Here is a 20,081-nt window from a genome sequence, read left to right on the forward strand (position 1 = left end):
TTTTCCTCAAGCTGTGCTGAATGTTTTTCTAACTTTGTTTTTTGGGTTTGAAAAACACTTTTTTTTTTTTTTTTGGTCTGTCCAAATATGCATTTGTTGAGTTCTATGGCTTGTGGCATACATAGAATCCTATGTAAAATGAAACGTAGTAAGATGGATTTTCTCACAGTAAGGACATTGTGTTGGAGATCTAATAGCACATCTAATGTAAGCATCAACTGCCACTTTCGAGATGATATTTTTCCTCATGATGAAAAAAGGGGGATGGTGGGGGTTTGAACAATTACAAAGGGTCTTTATGTTAAGGTCCTCACAATGTTAAAGTTACAATATTGTTGTTTTTTTTTTATTTCTTTAATATTTTTTTATAAATGTCTTTTTACGTGTTTCTTTGTTTAAACCGACAATGATAAAGTAGTTTTCTCTGGGGTTTTTTTCCAGATGTTAGATAAGTGAATGCAAAACTGTCAGTGATGCCAGGAACAAAGTCAAATGTCCCCCCCCCCCGTCCCCCCCCCCCCCCCACCCCCACCCGTTTTCATTTCAGTTTTGAGTTTTGAATAAGGAGTGTCAGTATCAGAGAGTGGTCTTCTCTGAAAAGAGGACAGAAACGCTGTCCCTCTATTTCACATACCAAGCCCCAGATGATTGTATATGAGCAGTAGGTTTGAATTACTGTCTGTAGTATGTTAATACATTTAGTCTCATCAGTCTCACTTCACTAACATTCACAGAATGGAGCATCACTATGTTTTCGTCATACTGTCCCATTCTGAATTTCACTCTGAAGCAATATGACCGACTGTATCAAATGACAGCACGTTCAGGAAACTGTTACATATGACAGAGGGTTTTTTTTTTTCCCCCCCTTTAACAGCTGTTTTTGAGACGTCCATATACAGATCCTTATACCACGCTATGGAGTAAATGATGATTATATATATACACAACCTCATGGCACTTCATGGGGATAAATGTTGCTATAAATGTCTTCATAGTGCACTCTGATGTGAACATTGGTATAAATGTTGTATCTATGAATGTCCTCTAAGTGCACCGTGGGGTTAACTTTCATAGGAATGTCCTTGTACATGTTGGAGTTGATCTGCAGGAAGAGAATGTTTGATGAGGAAGCAGGAGAGTAGGGTTGCCTTTTTCATTATCTTGACCTCTGTGTCAGTCTCAGAGAGTGATAATGTACCTAGTGCCTGAGTTTTTTTTGTTTTTTTTTTTTCAGTTCAGTCCTGTTATCAGGTTTTTAATGAAAAAAAAAAAGAAAAAGAAAATGCCACACTATTTGTGACTTTTTACTTGAGTATATTTTATAAATTCACATAAAAAGTATGACAAGAACTTGGGATTTCTGTAGTGCATCCTAAATACACTTTTGCCTCACTGAGCAAATAAAGTACTTTTTTTTTTTCATATTTAGTTCTACCAATGGTGTGAAGTCCTGTTGTGGAGGAGACCAATGATGCAATCCAGAAAAAAAAAAACAAAAAGAAAAGAAAAAAAAAAAAAAAAGAAGCAAGCATATTTAAGAAGTGCTGGTTAAGAGAAAGTTTTGTAATAATGTCTGCAGAGTATTTTCACTCGTTCAGGGCAGTCACTTAGTTCTGTAGGCATATGGACCTTTCCGGAAGGTTTGAATAATGTCACAGAATGCGTCCCCTCTCTTTTTAAACCACTTGACATGTCAGTTTGTACGTCGGCTGAGGCCGAGATATTGACCTTAAACCCAAAACTGGAGTGGTTTTGTTTTGTATCTCCAGTTTTCGAGGCAACCAAGGATGGTCACTGATGCTGATCCATTGCCCCAAATTCAACTGAATTGAACAGTATTTATCTTTACATATGTATTTCTGTGGAGAATTTCCTCATTTCAAAACCAGACATGGTCATGTCCCATTGATCTCTAAAGTCCCACTGTGTGGACCTGGAAATTCAAATCACAGATTAAGATTAAGTTTAGTCTTGGACTTCATTTGACCTCTGTGTGGAGATACTTTTGTTTTTAAATTATTTAATCCATGAGTAGACTTAACTCTTTTCTGAGATACCTTCCCATACTGTACCTGTCCAATATACAAGGGATTATTATTGTTATTATTATTATTATTATTATTATAGATGCTATGGGAGGTTGATGACTCTCTCTCCTGACACACAAAACTGCAGAATATCACTCAAGACATTGGGGAATTTATTGTTCTGTCCCCAAAGTGCCTCCGGTTTCCTATTTTATATATAGAGAAAATTATACATACATACATACATACCTATATATATAAAGTAGAACTGTCATGTATATAACGTAGCAATAAGCGTGCCATTTTTAATAACAGGAGTATGTCTTTTTTTCAGCGTCTGCTTCTTTTTTTTTTTATTTGGGATCTTGTATACTTAAATAAAGAACACATTGTAATAAAATTTTTGAAAAAGATCTCTCTTTCGTCTCTGTGCATTTCCACACATCTATACACTCAAATAAGTAATGTCAAATAATAATGATAATCATACGTTTTTTCTTTCCCCCCTGTTTTATTTTATGGTTTAAAGCCAGATGTGTTCACTTACTGAAATATGGTACACTGGCAAATTATTACCACGAATTCGAAGACAAAACAATTGATGAACGAAGTTCGAAGATGAACAGTCAGCATGACCTGCTGATTTACGCATGTTTTGTTTCGTCGCTGTCATTGATGAGCTCAGAGACACCGGCCACGAATAAAGAACGACATGTGAAGCAAGCAACAACGTTGTAAAACGGAGAACACGCTCTCATAATACCAACTTCCTGTTCTGTATGTGGTCTTCAAAATAAAGTTCAAATAATAATAAAGTTTAAGTAGCTCCGAGGATGTAGTTTACTGTTCTATGAAATCGAGGCGTTTCCAGATATTAAGTAAAGTTCAGTGTACGTATTGCATGTTGTAAAACTACCTGTATATTAGCTATACATTTTGCGAATCAAGTTAAATTTTCACACCATAGCAAGGTTTCAAAGTGTTTCTCTTAATTTGCTGAAAATACTGAACATTTTTTTCTTTATTCATTTACATTATCAGAAAGTAGTGTTGACCCATTAAACATGTTAGATTTGAAACAAGCGTAATATTTTTGTTTATCATTTGTGATTAGTGATTGCTTTGAAAGGAAGCAACACTTCTTAACTCTAACTTATGGACAGTATAATTTTGATTTGACTTTGTTATAGACACGTAAAGCCCATTGAGACTATAAATAGTGATACTGGGCATAAAATAAGCTTGTATTATTATTATTTCTTAATATAGGGATTTCGGTCAGATAAAACATACATTAACACACACACACACACTCGTACTCTTTTGCACACTGAACGTCGTATGAGCGTAAGAGACTCTTAATATGTGCAAGAATAAGTTCCGGTGTAGGTGAGGTTCGTTGCATTTCGCCTCGCTCAGTTGCCAGGGTCCGTGGGTTGCCCTTCTGTAGCTCTATTTCGACTGTCACTGATAGTTATCCACGCGCGCCTCAGTATGCTAGGCAAATTAATAGGACAGAAATACATCGCTATCGCCAAATCATGGTAAGACTTTCCGGGTAATCTGGAGCAGTGTGGAGACTTTGTTTAACATGCCATCTTTACTTTTTTAGTATGCCCTTGTCTCGACCTAGCCGCTTGCCCGTACTAGCTCAGCTAGCTAGCAGTAAGGTAGGATTGTTAAGCGGCTAGCCAAATAGCAGACTAACCAAGTGAGCTAGCTAGCGGGCTAGCTTGATGATCTTTGCAGGACGCCTCTTGCCAACTGTCATAGTTCTTTAGTTTGTGTTTTTAGGAGCTTGTGTTGTATATTTTCATCTAACTGGATTCATAATGTACCGTCGTTTGTTCCTTGCGTCAGTTTAGGACCGAAGACGGTCATTGCAGCCAACTCAAGTCTTATTACTTTCAGTGGTGCTAGTGCTATCAGTGAAACCAGATTGTTAGTTAACTGACTTAGCAGTGACTTCATACAGGTCGTATATCTGTGCTCGTTTCTGGTAGCGTCTTTGTGAAAAATAAATAAATAGGCATAACAGTGAGAGCTCGCTGACTGGCCTCCGCGTTTTGTAGAGAGAGTAGGATACTTTATCATAAAATTTACAGTACAAACTGTTAGTACCATTACAAGGTCCGAACTGTTTTCATTTCATTATTAAAACATTCCCTAACGTTTTCTTCTGTCCTTTTCCAGGGTCCCCACACTAGCAGTATGGGGAACGGTGGGAGGGGTAGCCTTGGTCCACTTCACAGACTGGAGGTTGATCCTGGATTACGTTCCATATGTTAACGGCAAATTCAAGAAAGATGAATAGTTTCAAACAGGTCTCATTTGGTGAGTGTTTAGCTGTCCACTAAAATCAGTTCAAACAATTCATTAAAAGTACGCCTCTCACTGCCTTATTTTGACTCCTGGTTTGCCCTAAATTTGACTACAAAGGGACATTTTACACATTCCTTCCTTACTGGACATGTATCAGTGTTTCTGTCTTGACACTCCAATACTTCCTTGCATGCTATCAGTGCTTAACTGCAGTCAGCTCTTCTAAAGCCTGACCATAGGCTTTAGCAGTATTCAGAGTGATAGTAAGTGGAGATCGGTTACTAGATTTATAGTAACCAAGAGATTTCTCATGCTGGTTTTCTTTGGAATAAAACATCAGGCGGATTTGATCTTAGTCATTCCTTAAAGTTTGAGAATCATATTTAATTTGTTTACCGTCAGCGAACGAGGCTTCTGTTTAATGGGCTGAAAACAAAACCTTACTGTATACACAGCATTATATATCTACTCTTTTAAGTGATTCTCTGCTGGGTGACAAGGTGTCGGCAATGAAAACCATATGTTGTTCTCAAATTGTCAATAAGCAGCTTATGTTTCCAGAACAGGTGTGAAGTGATCAGTTCTGCCTAAGTCTAAGTAATGAGATGTTTGTTGTGTTGTTCAGGACATTGCCGTTGTAAAATGGCCATTAATTGCATGGCACAAATACTTAAATCAAACAGTCTCTTTATTGCTATTTCTTCTCACACCTAACACGTCCCGTCTCTAAGGTGACCATGCAAACCTTTAGGTTTCATGCAGAAGCTAAGAACTGTATCTAAATATCTCTCCAGAGGCATGTCTCCACACTGTGTGCCTCTCTGTCGTGTCCTCAAAGCAGTCCAGTTCACTATGCTCGGGTAGAGCAGAGGAAAGCCAGTAGAAAGGGAAGTTCTACAAACAAAGCTTTAATGCGACAGGACTGAAATGATCATAACATTTTGGACCTATTGTATCCTTTTTTTTGAACATTCGGGATTCTGTCCATCCCATGTTTGCATGTCCATGTCCGTGAATGAATGCCTGTCTTCAGAGTTTCTCTGAATGTGTTTGATGTAACTTTACAAATGATGCGATTTGTCCTTAGGTCAGTCCACTCAGTCGAGCACAGACTGAACTTCAGATCAATCATCACAGCCGGAGATGACACAGACACACACTGGACACCACCTCACACCATCATACTGGACTCTTATTTCATCAGAGCTAATGAACAACAACAATATATTTGTTCTTAACAGTAGAAGAGTTCGTCTTTGGTTAATTTTGACTTTGATCATGTCAGTGGTGCTGATTGTGAATGCAGAAGTCAGTGACGTGAGCATTCACTCCTGTATTCATTTTGCTCCTCATCTGAAAGAAGCTTCCTGTGAACGTGATTAATCCTTTGTAATGGTTGTTTAAATGTATTTGTGAACTCTGTAGCAATGCAGAATCCAAATACTTCACAGCTGCCAAAATGCTAATGTACGGTCTGACGCATCACTCCAGCTGTAGCAGAACTGTATTGCATTCACACTGTAGGAAAATTCAGAATGTTTCACCATGTCATTATATTCGGCTGATGTAACTGTGAAACGACAAATCAAGTCATGATTGGTCTGTAATGGAATGGGTGTCAGTGAGTGTTTGTGATCTTGGAGGAAAGGACCAGCCACTCTGTCTCTCTGTTTAAACCCGGATGTAAGATGGAAATGATGGATTTGCTGACCAAGGCATACCTTATTGTCATATATTCTCTTTCTCATTGTGTCCTGCTATCTGCCGTGTCCCTTATTTTCCTGTAAATGATCGTCTTTGTCTATAAATAAAAATGAAATATGTTTTACTGGAGTTTTTTTTTTTGAGATTTCTGCTTATTTTTGAAATTCTTACCATTTTGAATTACGCATCTGTAGTTGTGTTATCCTATGGTTCTGTTTCTACACTTTTATGTAGAAAGTGTAGAAAATATCCATTGTAAAGTAAACTCTTGTTTCTATTTATTTACTTATTTACTTACCTGCAATCTTCTGTCCGTTTTTACCTGTACATCACGTGAAAGAAAAAGAAATCCAGACGGCTCACTGACGATCGAGTTTCACCGTTAGGGGTCCTCTTGGACTATTTTATGTTCACAGTTTGCGGATGTATCGTACTTTAGTGTCTTGTGCTCGCTACACTAAGATATGCATCGGCGGATGGATCCGCTTTTGTGACAACTACTCCAACTACTGGACGGTAAAGAAATGGATAGAGAGAGGGGTCGCAAAGGTGACAACAGTGGTGTGCGATAAGACAAGAGGGGTAGATTCAGCATCGTTTTGTATTGTTTTTCGACCAAATTTCAAGCCCAAGCCGTAGGAGAAGGATGGAGAGGAAAAGGTGGGAGTGCTCGGCTCTCCCGAATGGTTGGAAAAGGGAAGAAGTGACCAGAAAGTCGGGGTTGTCCGCGGGGAAAAGCGATGTCTATTATTTTAGGTACTGCTGCTGGACTAGCCAGGGACAGATAGCTAACGTTTGTCTTACTACCCCCTACTATTCCTGACTTTTTCGGAAAAAAATGCAGGAATGCATTAAATGCAGGAATGAGAAATTTAGCCAGCGTTTCCTATACCTGTAATTCGATATCAGTGCCGCGATTTGTTCTTAACATAAACTAAATGTTTTACCCTTAAATTGTACTTTTAACTAGCTAACTAGATACTTAGCTGGGTTAGCACAAGGTGGGAGGCTAAACTAAGCTAGCTTTGCGGCTAACTCTGTATCTACTTCATTGTGAATACCTTCGACAAAGCGAGAACGAGTGTCTAAAGTGGTTTATTATAGCTGATTGCATTGCGTTATTATTTCCATATGTTGTGCACCTTTGTGGAGTCCCTCACTGGAGCATTGTTCTTATGCAACTTTCACATGCTAGTCAGTGTTAGCAACCTGGTTAGCTAAGCTGTTTTTTTGTAGATTACCCACGAGTCAGTGTAGGTTACAGAAAGTAGTGTGCCACGCAAGTTTTAATGTTTAGGATTATTTTATCCTCACTGCACCCGGCCTGTTTACTGAATACCGGTTAACTGGTTAGGAAGTTCTAGTTGAAGTCATGTAGTTATTGCAGTGCAGCCCGTAGCGTTGGCTGTTTATCAAATATTGTCAAAGTAAACAAATGACGGTTGAAGCTTTTGAGGCTCGAGCCACTCTATTCTTCCGTGAGCCCGAGAGCACTGGTTCCCACATTTATTGAAAAGAATTATTTCAAGGCGTAAAACACTATCGAACAAGATATGCATAATTAAAATCAGTGACAAGCTGCTGATATCAAGGGAAGCTTGATTTTTCGCGATGTCTAAAAATTTATTATGAATTATAATCTTTAGCTTGATGTTGGAATTAGTTCAGTCAAAATGTGTGCCATTTATGTCCTACCTTCTTTGCAGAGGTTTTACATAATGTTTCTACTACTTCCAAACACGGTACATTACAATGAATTGGAGTTTGGATGTTAAATATCGTAATGTTGCTAACAGATCTGTCATCGTTCTCTTTTATGAATTGTCTGTGTCCACTTTCAGCCCCACTGGGAAGAAGTTCCGGAGCAAGCCACAGCTGGCCCGTTACCTTGGCAACTCAATGGACCTGAGCTCTTTTGACTTCCGCACAGGAAAGATGCTTATGAGTAAACTGAATAAGAACAGGCAGCGGCTTCGCTACGACCACAACAGTCAGACCAAGGTGAGTGGGAGAGGAGAGGCAGAGTGTGTTTGATCATGAGCCGTGGAAAGTGCTGGGAGGGTTGGAACCATGCAAAACTTGGTAGGTTTCTTTAAATGTCTGACACTGGTTACCTTGCAGTAATAGACGCTCTGTAACAGACAGAGAGGTACTCTTTCTGCATTCAGACGGGTAGGTGGTCGTCTGACTGTCAAGAGATCATCTGTCCTACTGGACGTTGCCAGATGTTTTAGATGACGAACCAGTGACAGCCATCAGTAGTGTCACTCATAATAAAGAAGACAGTTCTACTCATGGGTCGAATAGGACCCTGGAGTGTGCAATTTGTGCATTGTGTCTAGTGGAAGAGATAACTAAAGGGCATGAGAGAGCGATGATGTGTGTTTTTACATGACAGGTGTTGCCTGTCTGCTTTAGCTATAGATAGAAATGCATTACAGACTATCAAGGTGAACTACTGAATGTCATTGAAGGCTGTGTAAAGTTGCATACAGAGAACCCATTGTTCTTCCCAGAATGTCTGTTAGTCCAAACACGTTCTAGTTCATTTCTTTTTCTTTCAATGGCACGTGTCTGCACTTCCTCTTTAGGGCAAGCCTGATCTCAACACTTCCCTGCCCGTCCGACAGACGGCATCCATCTTCAAACAGCCCGTCACCAAGGTTACAAATCATCCCACCAACAAAGTGAAGACGGACCCTCAGAAAGCTGTCGACCAACCGAGACAGGTAGTCCTCACAGTGTCTTGTAAATATGATTATGTGACTTTAGACCTCAACACGCAGGCAAAAGACCTACACGACGTTTCAATGCTAGAGGGCAAGACTCACAGAAAATAGTTCGTTTTTTTACTTCACATGTGTTCTGCCACTCTGACTTACACAGCCTTTGTTGGTTTCCTGATGCACTTGAAAGTCTGTCAACACGTTTGGTATACGCAGCAGAGACGACATGATGTGATCAACCAAAAAGAAAAGGAGCAGGTGCCAGATCAGAGCTGTTAGAGACACCGACCTCTGTATTTGTTCTGTGTGCTTACATTGGATTTTTGTCGCTGTTCTATCACAGCTGTTCTGGGAGAAGAAGCTGAGTGGACTCAATGCATACGACATTGCTGAGGAACTGGTGAAGACTATGGACCTGCCTAAAGGCCTTCAGGGTGAGCTTCATAAACAAGAGACGTGTCACAGCGTGAGAACTGAACCGAGACGTCTCAAACGGCGTCACAAAAGGCCGTCCGCAATGCTGACTGTGCCGTCTTAGCGCAGCTCACAGCCCAAAGCATAGCTCTGCCCATGCACGTTGTAAGAGAAGCCGCTGATTACATCGGTAGTGAAGAACGGCTTAGTATGTAGTGAATACAACTTTTCCCCCTTCGTGAAACTTTAAACTAGACAGCAACTAACATTTCATTATTCAAACTTGACAAGTCTGCAGGTGCTATTGGAGCTTAATGGACTTTCAGACAGCGGCAGTTTTGGCGATCATGGCTCTCTTCGTATAGATGCCTCTTCATGGATGTGAGTTGCATGATGTATGAAAATGTCTCCCTCCCCACCACAGGGGTTGGCCCAGGCTACACCGATAAGACTCTGCTCTCAGCCATTGCCAGTGCCCTCCACACCAGCACCGCCCCCATCACGGGTCAGCTGTCTGCCGCCGTGGAGAAGAACCCGGGGGTGTGGCTCAACACCACGCAGCCGCTGTGCAAGGCTTTCATGGTCACCGACGAGGACATCAGGTACGCGCACACGCTTCACTCACACCTCTGTGGACTTATGGCTTGTTTTCAGCGCTCATTTAAAAGACCACACGCACGGAGGCCTTTGGTTTGCGTTATGCGGTGATTACACGCATGGCTGTGGAGTTGATAGACAAAAACTTTGACTCCAACTCCTCAATTTATGGTACCACCGACTCTGACTCCTCTATTTGTAATTAGACTAATTATATTTGCTGTATTGACTGAAAGTACACAATATACAAGGCATTTCATCACTGCCAACGTGAATCATCCGGCTACTCTTTAGCACTCTGACCTGTTAAAGTTTGGGTTTAAAGGCTGTAGCTATGCCATTGTGGCTTTTTTAGAATTTTATTTATTAGAGTAGTTACAAACATTGAGTAGTATTTAACATAAAACTTAGAGAATTAAAAAAAGAGGCCATTTTTTTTCAAAAGGTTATAAAATAAATGGATATTAAAGAAATAAACTATAAAAATACTGTAAAAGAAAATCAGGAACGTTCTATCATATAACAGGATACAGTAAGTAAAACCACATTTATCATTTTATATGAAACGGGACTATTAGTTGACCTCTGCTGCCCAGCCTAGGCCCAAATTATAAGCGTGTGAGTCTGCAGGCCTAGCCTAGGCCCAAAAGTTTTATATTATTTTGGGGGTTGACTTTTCCGGTAAATAGAGGTCTAAACCTGTATTGCTCCTCTAATCTTTAGGGTTCGACTTATACACCGGGTCGACTCATACGTCGGCATATACAGTACATTTAGTCTGGGTCGGTACATTTTTGCCAACTCCGACTCCAGTAACCCAATAACTGCCTCTCACTTCTCAATGACTCCGACTCCGCAGCACTGTGTGGATCTCTAGGTCTTACGCTGTCTGGTTACCGTACGTTGGAATTATTTGATTTTATTTAACGTAGCAGGAGTCGTGTCGTGCTGTGTTTTCTGTATCGCTGCTCTTCATGTCGGTGGAGATATTCTGGATTGTCAGTGAGAGCTTTTGAAGCCTACTTAAGTGTAAATGTCCACTTTGCATAAAAGACGCAGTCGAACGCTGGCTGAATCTGCTCTCGGTGACGATTACAACAACTCACACTCATTCAAGAGGGTGAGAGAGAGTGCTGTGCAGAGTTCATGTCCCAGGCTTGGAGATCTTTGGCAGTACAGTGCGGCCTTGTCTCTGTGTGCTGGTTTGTGTTGTAAATGTGAGCGTATAAACAGAGCCGTGTTGCTGGTGACTGTTGTGCTGTAGGAAGCAGGAGGACTTGGTGTATAATGTTCGGAAGAGGCTGGAGGAGGCTCTGATGGCTGACATGCTGGCTCACATAGAGGAAGCTGCCATCGATACTGAATCCCTCAAAGAGGAAAACAACAGCAGCAACAACAACAACGAGGACATGGAGACCGTATAGCCGAGGTGAGGAGAGAAAAAAGGGGCGAAAAAAAACCCAAAACAAGGGTTGAGCATGAACCCATTAAGGCCAGATGCAACATTTGCGTGACCCCTTTGCGACCTTTGCATGCTTCTACCTCTAGAGCTGGGTGCCATGTGAGCCTGTTTTAGATGATGTCGTCGTTTTCAAGACCCGTGACCGATGAAGTGCACCGTGATTCGCTGAAATACACGTAAGGGAGGGCGAAATGCTTTGTTTATTTTTAGCCCATCTTAGACTCTTTGTCTTCGTTTGGGACCGCAAAAACGCATTTAAAGTTGCGCTTCAGACAGTGACAATGGCTGACGACCTGAGCGAGGAGAGAGACATTGATGCGCTTAGGAAAACAAGCAAAGCATTTCATGCTGAAAACAAACTAACAAAAACAAGCATTTCACCACCACCACCCCCCCCACCCCACACACACAGACACACACACACACACACACACACACACACTGGTATTTCAGCGAATCAGATGTGTTTCATTTGTCAGGGGTCTTGAAAACGATGACGTCATCTAAAACGCGCTCACATGGCATCCGACTGTAAAGGGAGACCAATGCAAACATCGCACACGGTCTTAAAGGGATCGCGCAAATGTTGCATGCAGCCTTAATGGGTTAAACTGAGCCCGTTATGATGTGGGTTAGTACGGGTGATGCCTCAGAATGTCCCTAAGCTCCAAAACCTTTTTGTTGTCTCTTGCCTGATTTTGCTAAACAAACTGAATTCACTGATGAACACAGGTTGAATGGAGTCAGTACCAGGGTTCATTCACATGCATGAGACGGTGTGTAAAGATGAGTGCATGCGTAGAGAAAATGTTAAAGAAAACTCTTTTGACTTGTCGCTCTCCTGTAAATGACAAGCATCTAGAGCAGCTTTGATGTAAGACAGGAATGCGTCACCAACCAGGTGTCAGGTGTGTGGGAGATATACCTTTTAAACTGCTCTGGAGTCAGTACAGGTGTGTGTGTGCGAGAGAGATATCTTTTAAACTGCAGGTGAGAATGGGCTGTTTGTTTGTCCACATCCTGAAACACACAAGTGCTCAAAGTGTCTCGGTGGACCGAGAAGCAATACAAATGTAAAAACTTTAAATCAAAATATAAATACTATCCTGGGAGGTCTTTTTCGTCCTACAGTCCAAAATCCTCCTTTTGAAATCCTCAGAACCCTGTTTTTAAAAGTCTGACCTGTTGCACAATGTTTGTCAACCCAGTCCTTAAGACCTCAAAGTCTAAAGCAATAAGAAGAAAAGGTAACCGGTGTTTCTCTCTCTCTCTCTCTCTCTCTCTCCCAGGTTACAGGGCACAGAGGAGTCGTGTAGAGTGCAGTGTTCCACAGACATGCACACATTTACACTCACATATGCCAACACAGGACTACAAGCCAGGAGCTGCACTCCATACCAAACGGAAACAAGAGGAAAATAAGACACTCTTTTTCTGCCTTCCCTTAACACTCTGCTCGTCAGAGCAGTCGCAAAACACCTTCGTCCTATTTCGTCATGAAGGTCTTTTCAAAGCTGCCCTCCAAATGTTTTACCATACTACATCAACTTGTGTTTTTTTTAGCTTTCTTCTTTGTATTTTTTCTCCATCTTTTTTTTATTTTTTAATCGGTTAAGAGAGTTTTTTTTTTTAATTTTTTTTTTTCCCTTCATTTGTTGCTTTCGTAAGGGTTTGACTTGGAATGTGTGTTACATGGTGTTTACAGTGTCTGTACGCGTATAAGGGGTCGTAAGTATGTAGAGAAGCCCAAAGTCCCATGTCAGAGGAATGCAGTGAAGATAGGAGTGTAGGTTGGTAAAATAACTTAATGCAGATCAACTGTTGGTGCTTTTTCTCTCTTCTGAGTTGTTTAGTAGTTAACAATTTCAAAAAACAAAACAAAATAAAAAACATATTGGTGCATTTCTGATAACTGGTTTTACTATTAGGGAGTTCTTTTGAAGAATGACAAAACCCTTTATACAGATAAATATTCTGAGTGGGCAAATAAGTACAAATATATATTAGGTGTGATTCTGATTGAAGCATTTTAATACTCTAATTGGACTGGACACGAATCTTACTGAGAACTTAACAGGTACAAAAGTGTTACAAAAAAGTGACATTTTGCAATGATGCATACAATTATGTATATTGTTTAGGGTTTTTTTTTTTTTTACTTCAGTAAGCATAATCAAAAATATTTACAAATGTGCTAGACTTGTTGTTCATTCATTGTGAAGGATTACAATACGAAAGGCTGTACTTGTCTTAAAAATGCACACAGCCTAACTACAATTTTTATGGAACCACCGTACAGAGATTCATGCTTGTATCATGGGCCATAGTTAGCTGGACTGGACTGGATTGGTCAACAAACATGGTGCTGAGTTGGTTTTTTTTGACTGGTTTTGTTTTTTGTCATTTCCTTTTTTTATGTTCAGTTTTACAGGTTCTTATGTGTTGTGTTAATGGTGTAGCATTTCAGGGAGGGGGGGAGGTTGTTTTGTTCTGTCCTTTTTTTTGTCTGTTTTTGAATTAAATATCCGAAAAACAGACCAATGTTTTTCTTTTATTTTTCTCCTGTGGTTGTTGCATAATAATAATAATGATAATAATAATAATAATAACAGTAATAATAATAATGCCATCTTAGCTATTAAGAAGACCTCATTAAAATTCCTCTTTGTTTGTATAATTCTTATCGGAAAAATTGCGGATTAGAACAGGACGCTAAAACCTTTTAACTCTCGTTTGCGAACGTGCATCAGTTTTCACTTGTTGTGACTGATACCACCTCTCGCCATTAGAGGGCGTATTCCGCTGTGGAGGATCTCTGAGCTGGACAATGTCAGGTCAAAAATCAGGGCTGACCAGTAGGAATGCTTCTACCTCCTCATCTTATTGGACAGTTTTTAGTTTTTGGCTTGATGTTATCAAACTGAGAAATCATGTTTAATAGTGTACCCCCGAGTTCCGTTAGGTGACCTCGTTTCTTTGTTTTAATACTGAGTCTTTCATGGTTTTATACTCACACAGGGAGCTCTCATTTCATTTTAGACTCTTTTTTTTTTCTCTTTCTCTCTGTTAATTTGCGCTCCCGGAAGATTAGACTTTAAGATGTGTACTCTTGTCCAGACATAAAATGTTTTACATTTGAGTATTGTGTACAAAGGAGGCCAATATTAAATGTTTGTTCAAATTACTATAGCTTTTCATGAAGATAATGTATGAAAATTATTATTTTGTATTTGATGCAGTTTATATGGATGAAACAATTGGATCCAAATTGTTTGAGATGACGCCCATGGTTTAAAAATAGGAAAAAAGCTGCTTAATTTTTGTAAATTGACAAATAAATGAAATTTCTGATCAATCTGCATTTGTGTTTTTCGTGTTTTGGCTTCTCGTGTAGTTAACATTGCAGGTGTGTTCTAAAACAAATAAAATGGATAACTGAACGAGGGGAAAAAAGAAAACAGCAAAATAGATTCCTTTGTGTAAAATGCAGGGATGGGGTGGTGTTGATCAGTATTGGTGATTTGATATTGCTTTCAAAATGAACCCAAGGCTTTGTTTCTTAGACAAGGGGGCAGTGGAGCGAGTAGGTTTATGAGATATTTATGTGCAGAATAATGAGCGTATATGATGTGAACATCCTATATGCAGTCGGATTCTGTTGTTGCCATGATGTTGGGAGGATGAGAATTCTCCTGTGATGCTGGCCTGTGTTGCGTGGCCTTTGAACCCATTGTTGTGTGGCGGGTGACGTCAGCGGCGTGTGCGGAGAGAGACGGAGAGGCAGAGCGGCGCGCGCCTGGCGAGACAAAGGCGGCGGACCAGGGAAAAGAGAGAAAGAGAGAGACTACACACTCTTCTTTTTTTAATTTTACCGGATCGCTTTTGCATGGAGATGTGAAGAAAGTGTCCGAAGCGATAAATAGGGTGACTGGAAGGCAAAACATCGGATATCAGTCAGTGTCGAACCCCTGTCTCTTCTCGTATGGTTTTAAAATCTTTTTCTCCAACGCCCCCCAAAAATTATTAGCAAGTCTGCTAGCCTAACATTAGCCACCACTCTGCATCATCCCTTAAAAATCAAAGAAAGAACGGGAACAAGACAAGAACGAGAAGCAGCGAAAAGGGCAAAGTAAGTTTGAGATTTTTTTATTATGTAAAAGCAGATTATGTTTTGCTTAAAAATTTAACTTGTTCACAATTGTGCTAAGACTCGGTTAGCTGTTATTCACAAACAAAGGCGGCGACAACGTGACTTACCATCTAGCTGTGCTAAGAACTTGGCTAACAACAAAAATACACTTTCTTTCTTAAATGTCGTGCTGTGTTTTTTGGGCATAACCCCCAATAACGTCAGAGTAGGTCCTTGGTGCTGCCTCGCTAAATGTCAAGGTTTTTTTCTTTGAATTATTTTAATGAGAGCGAATGATTACAGACTGCCATAACATGAAACTATGCTAACTGTAGAGTTAGCCAACCATGCTAGCGACTTTGCCAACTGGCAGACAACAGAAAGAAACAATAAGGACAAAGCAGCGAGGAAAGAGAGAAAGGGAGAAGCCAAAAGTGTAGGGTGCCCATGAAAAGAAGATTAGTCCACAAAACAAGACATTGCTATGTGTTAATCAACAACTTCCTAGCCTGTATTTTGTGTTGATTATAGGATTGTGATCTTTAATTTCAGTATGTAATGAACTTGTTTTTTGCCCATCAGACAGAGTAGTTCGCACACAGTCAGAGCCCCTAGTCTGATGTGCATCCACGGGGACTATGCCTAGCCCCTTGTTTCACCCTGAGATCATGGATCACGATATGGTTGTGAGTAGCCAGTCCAGCGGGGTCACCCTGTCCCGGGAAACGGATCAGGAGTCCCGGGAAGAAGACCACCAGGAGGTGCTTCGCTTTGCCTTGGATCAGCTGTCACTCATGGCTCTGGATAACAAAGTCGACTGCGGAGTCGGCTTGGACGGGACCCCGGGCACTGTGTCCGAGACTTGTAATGGCGTGGGAGGCGGAGGTGGCGGTTATGTCGATTTACAGATGCTCGACCACCATCCCTCGAGCGGGTCCCGCGAATCGCCGACTTCTTGCTCGCCATCCCCGGAGTACTACGGCAGTGGGGGATACCACATGGCTGGCCCGCACACTACACACTCCATGCTCGGGGAACAAAGCTCCGTGCTATGCAGCCGCAAGAGAAGCGTTAACATGACTGAATGTGTACCTGTCCCGAGCTCGGAGCACGTCGCGGAAATAGTTGGGAGACAAGGTAACGATTAGTCATTCAGTGAACCTTATATAATCATTATTTATCGTCAAAAAATAAGAAATTAACGATAAAGGCAACGGCGTTTTTGTATGTGTAGAGAGGGGCTCGAGGAATAGTTAAAACTCTGGAGACGGTTGAATGGCTTTGTTCGCTGGCTGAAGTTTTGCATCGTGGCCTAAGTGGCTATTGAGTTGTCTGATTGTTGCAAATAATAGGACGTTTTTATTCGTCGTTAGGGAATTTAACCGCCTCCCCCTCCCTATTAGAACATCACCACTAAAGCGACTATCAGTTACCATTCACTTCCAATGTACGGTGGATAGAAGTAGCCAGAAGGGGGAGGGGTGCCGGAGGGGTCAGACAAAGCGGCAGATTGTCGGAGTCTGGACATGTCTAGGAGCGCTGCCCCAAACAAAAGAAACGCATCGACCTGTGCTAGCTATGACATAAACCCCCGTATCCTCTGTTAATGAACATGACTCGAGACAGTTTTGTTATCGCTGGTCTTAAGAGTAGCTATTTATTGTTGTTCTTTTCCTGTTATGGAACACGCTGGTTATGTATGTGTATATATGTAAGTCACTGAGGGCCGACCGCATCGCACATTGCACGGGGTTTTTGGGCGGTGTTTACTGGTGCCGTGCAAGTGAGTTGAAGGAGATATCTAGGTTTTCTTTTTAAATATTCACGAACAATAGATGCTAGAATGCGTGATTGTAAATATTGATGAAAAGTTTGCGGGCTTTGGCGCGCCTGGCGCGGTTGCGCTATGGTTGTTGCATTGTTCTCTTTGTTTGAAAAAGCCATGCTTTCTGTCTCCCTCAATGACATCACACACCGCGCGCTCCATTGGCTGCGCCAGTCCAGCGCTTCATATTTAAAGACACAGTACATCTCTTTTTCTCCCCGGGTTAGCAGTGCTACACAGCTAACTTCTTATGTAGGCCTACGCTGCATGAAAGTTCTTTTTTTTTTTTTTTTTTTTCAGAGGATGCCTTTTACCCTCTACTTTTAATCTGTCTCCTAAGCGTTGGCTTTATCAGTGAATGTGTATATAAGATTTGTTTTTAATGCAGACCTGTTCCCCTTTATAAAAGTAATATTGTGTACTGTTATGTAATCAGATTAGCATTCTTTATATTACACATTGCAGTGAACTAGGTCAAGTGCAGCATCAGTATATACACTCAAGTATACACATTCAAACATTTCAGCCACTTTGGATATGACACTCCAGTCTTTACATCGTTCAAAAGTTTTATTAAAAACATGTCAATGTGCTTCTGTTTCCCAGGCTGTAAGATCAAAGCACTACGTGCAAAGACTAACACGTACATCAAGACCCCCGTTCGGGGGGAAGACCCCGTGTTCATCGTGACGGGCCGTCGCGAAGACGTCGAGATGGCCAAACGGGAGATCGCCTCGGCGGCGGAACATTTCTCCATGATCCGGGCCTCGCGCTGCAAAGCCGGGGCGGGCGGGTCTGGAGCGGGAGGGTGCGGCTCTCTCCCGGGACCCCCGCACCTGCCGGGACAGACCACCATCCAGGTGCGGGTGCCGTACCGCGTGGTGGGACTGGTGGTGGGCCCGAAGGGAGCGACGATCAAACGGATCCAGCAGCAGACGCACACGTACATCGTCACGCCCAGCCGGGAGAAAGACCCGGTCTTCGAGGTGACGGGGATGCCCGAAAACGTGGACAGGGCCCGCGAGGAGATTGAGACGCACATCACCCTCCGCACCGGCACGTTCGTGGACCTGCAGGGCGACAACGATTTCCACAGCAACGGCACCGACGTCAGCCTGGAGGGACTGGGGTCGCTGGGCTTGGGGGGCACGTTGTGGTCTCGCGGGGGCCACGCCGCACCCCCTCCACCTCCACCACCGCCCCCTCCGCCACTCCCCATGTCCGTTCACCACTCCGGCCGAAAGATGGCACCCGTGCCCTTTCACAACGGCGGGCTGAGCTCCGACACGTACTCGGCATCGCGGCGACCCACTGAGGGCGGCAGTCCCACCAGCCCGTTCAGCGCCGGCAGTGCCGGCGCCGGCTCGGGCTTCACGTTCGGCGGGGAGCCCGCCCCGGGCCTGGCCGCGCCCGCCTCCGCCGAGGACCTTGGCTTCGAGTTCAGCGGCGCCAACATCTGGGCGCCGTTCGTCAACGGCGGCAAACAGCAGCCGCAGCCTCCTCCTCCTCCGCCTCCTCAGCAGCAGCAGCAGCAGCTCCGTCGCAACAGCAGCGGCCTGAGCGGAGGGGCCATCACCCCCCGCCTCTCGCCCACCCTGCCTCCTGACCCCTCGGGCCTGGAGCACCCGCTGGCGCGACGGGCGCAGAGCGACCCCCTCAGCACCCTGTCCTGGCTCCAGACGGGCGGCACCTCCTTCTCCGCCGGCAGCAGCAGCAGCAGCGGGGGCAGCACCACGGGCTACTCCTCCTGCTCCGCCTCCTCCCTCCCCGGAGGTTCGCCCACGGACTCGGAGGGCGGGGGCAGCGGGATGGGCATAGGCGCCGGCGTCCTGGGGCGCCTGAAGGCCGGGGGGCTGGCCGCCGTCGTGCCCGGCGCCAACCGGGACTGCTACGTGTGTCTGGAGAGCGAGGTGACGGCCGCGCTGGTGCCCTGCGGGCACAACCTCTTCTGCATGGACTGCGCCGGAAAGATCTGCCAGTCGCAAGAGCCGGAGTGCCCGGTGTGCCACACACCGGCCACCCAGTGCATCCGCATCTACTCGTAATGCCACCCCACGCCGTCCTAGCCCAGAACCTCCTGTATATTTTACAGTTTTAGAAAACACTACAGATGGCGTCTAGGGATCGCTAGAGGATAGAACAATGAAGAGCTTCATACACCTGCCTACATAGGAACAACAATAATTACCATATTAGATATGACACTATTCTGACGTTGATTTATTGATATCAATAATAATAATAATAATAATAATGATGATGATAATAACTATGAGAATTATAATTACCTTGTTATTACTGACTCGTACTCATGTCCATGGCTGCAGTTTCTGCAGGGTGGGTTTTCTATTTTTGGAACTGAGATTTCATTGTGGGTGTGAAGGAGAAAACGGGAAAAAAAACAAAACTAGTGTCTTATCTTTGTTTAGGAATTTGTTTTGTTTTGTTTTGGGGTTTGTTTGTTTTTTTTTGTAACTTGAACAGAGGTGCATCTGTCCATATATAAATCTTTTAATTTTTTTTTTCTCCTTCTTATTATTTTCCCCATTCTTGCCTCTGAATCTCTGCCTGGTCATGTGGCGCTTTTCATTCAGACATCTCCTCCGGCGGACTTTTATTTTTTTTTTTCAACTTGCCGCTGCATTGATTAATCTGCACTTTTTTTCCTAGTAAGTCTTTTTTTTTTTTTTTTTTAATTTGAGGTGGGGGGGGGGGGGGGGGGTAGCAGTTTCATTTGCTTTGTCGTGCTTTCGAGTGGCAGCGTCGTGTCACATGGTAACGGGTGTCATCGTCTCGTGACACCAGGAAAAACGGCTTGTTAAAAAAGAAAAAGAAAAAAGAAAAGACACCAGATCCGCAGGAATCTGCACAC

The 20,081-nt window shown here is 42.8% G+C and overlaps 3 protein-coding genes across 4 annotated transcripts; all 3 read left to right on the forward strand.

Moving 5' to 3' along the window:
• The first annotated feature begins 3,444 nt into the window (after positions 1–3,444).
• On the forward strand, positions 3,445–6,178 carry uqcr11 (ubiquinol-cytochrome c reductase, complex III subunit XI). Its single transcript, XM_030773882.1, has 3 exons — positions 3,445–3,574; positions 4,224–4,364; positions 5,440–6,178. Exons 1-2 carry the CDS (start codon positions 3,525–3,527, stop codon positions 4,342–4,344), a joined length of 171 nt encoding a protein of 56 aa, XP_030629742.1. The 5' UTR covers positions 3,445–3,524; the 3' UTR covers positions 4,345–4,364; positions 5,440–6,178.
• A 434-nt stretch (positions 6,179–6,612) lies between these two features.
• Positions 6,613–12,774, forward strand: mbd3a (methyl-CpG binding domain protein 3a). 2 transcript variants are annotated; one of them, XM_030774398.1, is made up of 7 exons: positions 6,613–6,812; positions 7,898–8,057; positions 8,648–8,785; positions 9,126–9,216; positions 9,621–9,798; positions 11,058–11,222; positions 12,545–12,774. In XM_030774398.1, exons 1-6 carry the CDS (start codon positions 6,703–6,705, stop codon positions 11,215–11,217), a joined length of 837 nt encoding a protein of 278 aa, XP_030630258.1. In that variant the 5' UTR covers positions 6,613–6,702; the 3' UTR covers positions 11,218–11,222; positions 12,545–12,774. The 2 variants fall into 2 exon arrangements, with proteins under 2 accessions (XP_030630258.1, XP_030630259.1); XM_030774399.1 differs by having other exon boundaries at positions 6,613–6,716.
• Positions 12,775–16,022: 3,248 nt separating this feature from the next.
• Positions 16,023–19,254, forward strand: LOC115813309 (RNA-binding protein MEX3B). The gene is made up of 2 exons (XM_030775937.1): positions 16,023–16,521; positions 17,816–19,254. The coding sequence occupies exons 1-2, from the start codon at positions 16,023–16,025 to the stop codon at positions 19,252–19,254; spliced, it is 1,938 nt and encodes a 645-aa protein (XP_030631797.1).
• Positions 19,255–20,081: the final 827 nt, after the last annotated feature.

This window comes from Chanos chanos, chromosome 5 (genome assembly GCF_902362185.1).
Source record: "Chanos chanos chromosome 5, fChaCha1.1, whole genome shotgun sequence".
In the NCBI taxonomy this organism is placed as follows: domain Eukaryota; kingdom Metazoa; phylum Chordata; class Actinopteri; order Gonorynchiformes; family Chanidae; genus Chanos; species Chanos chanos.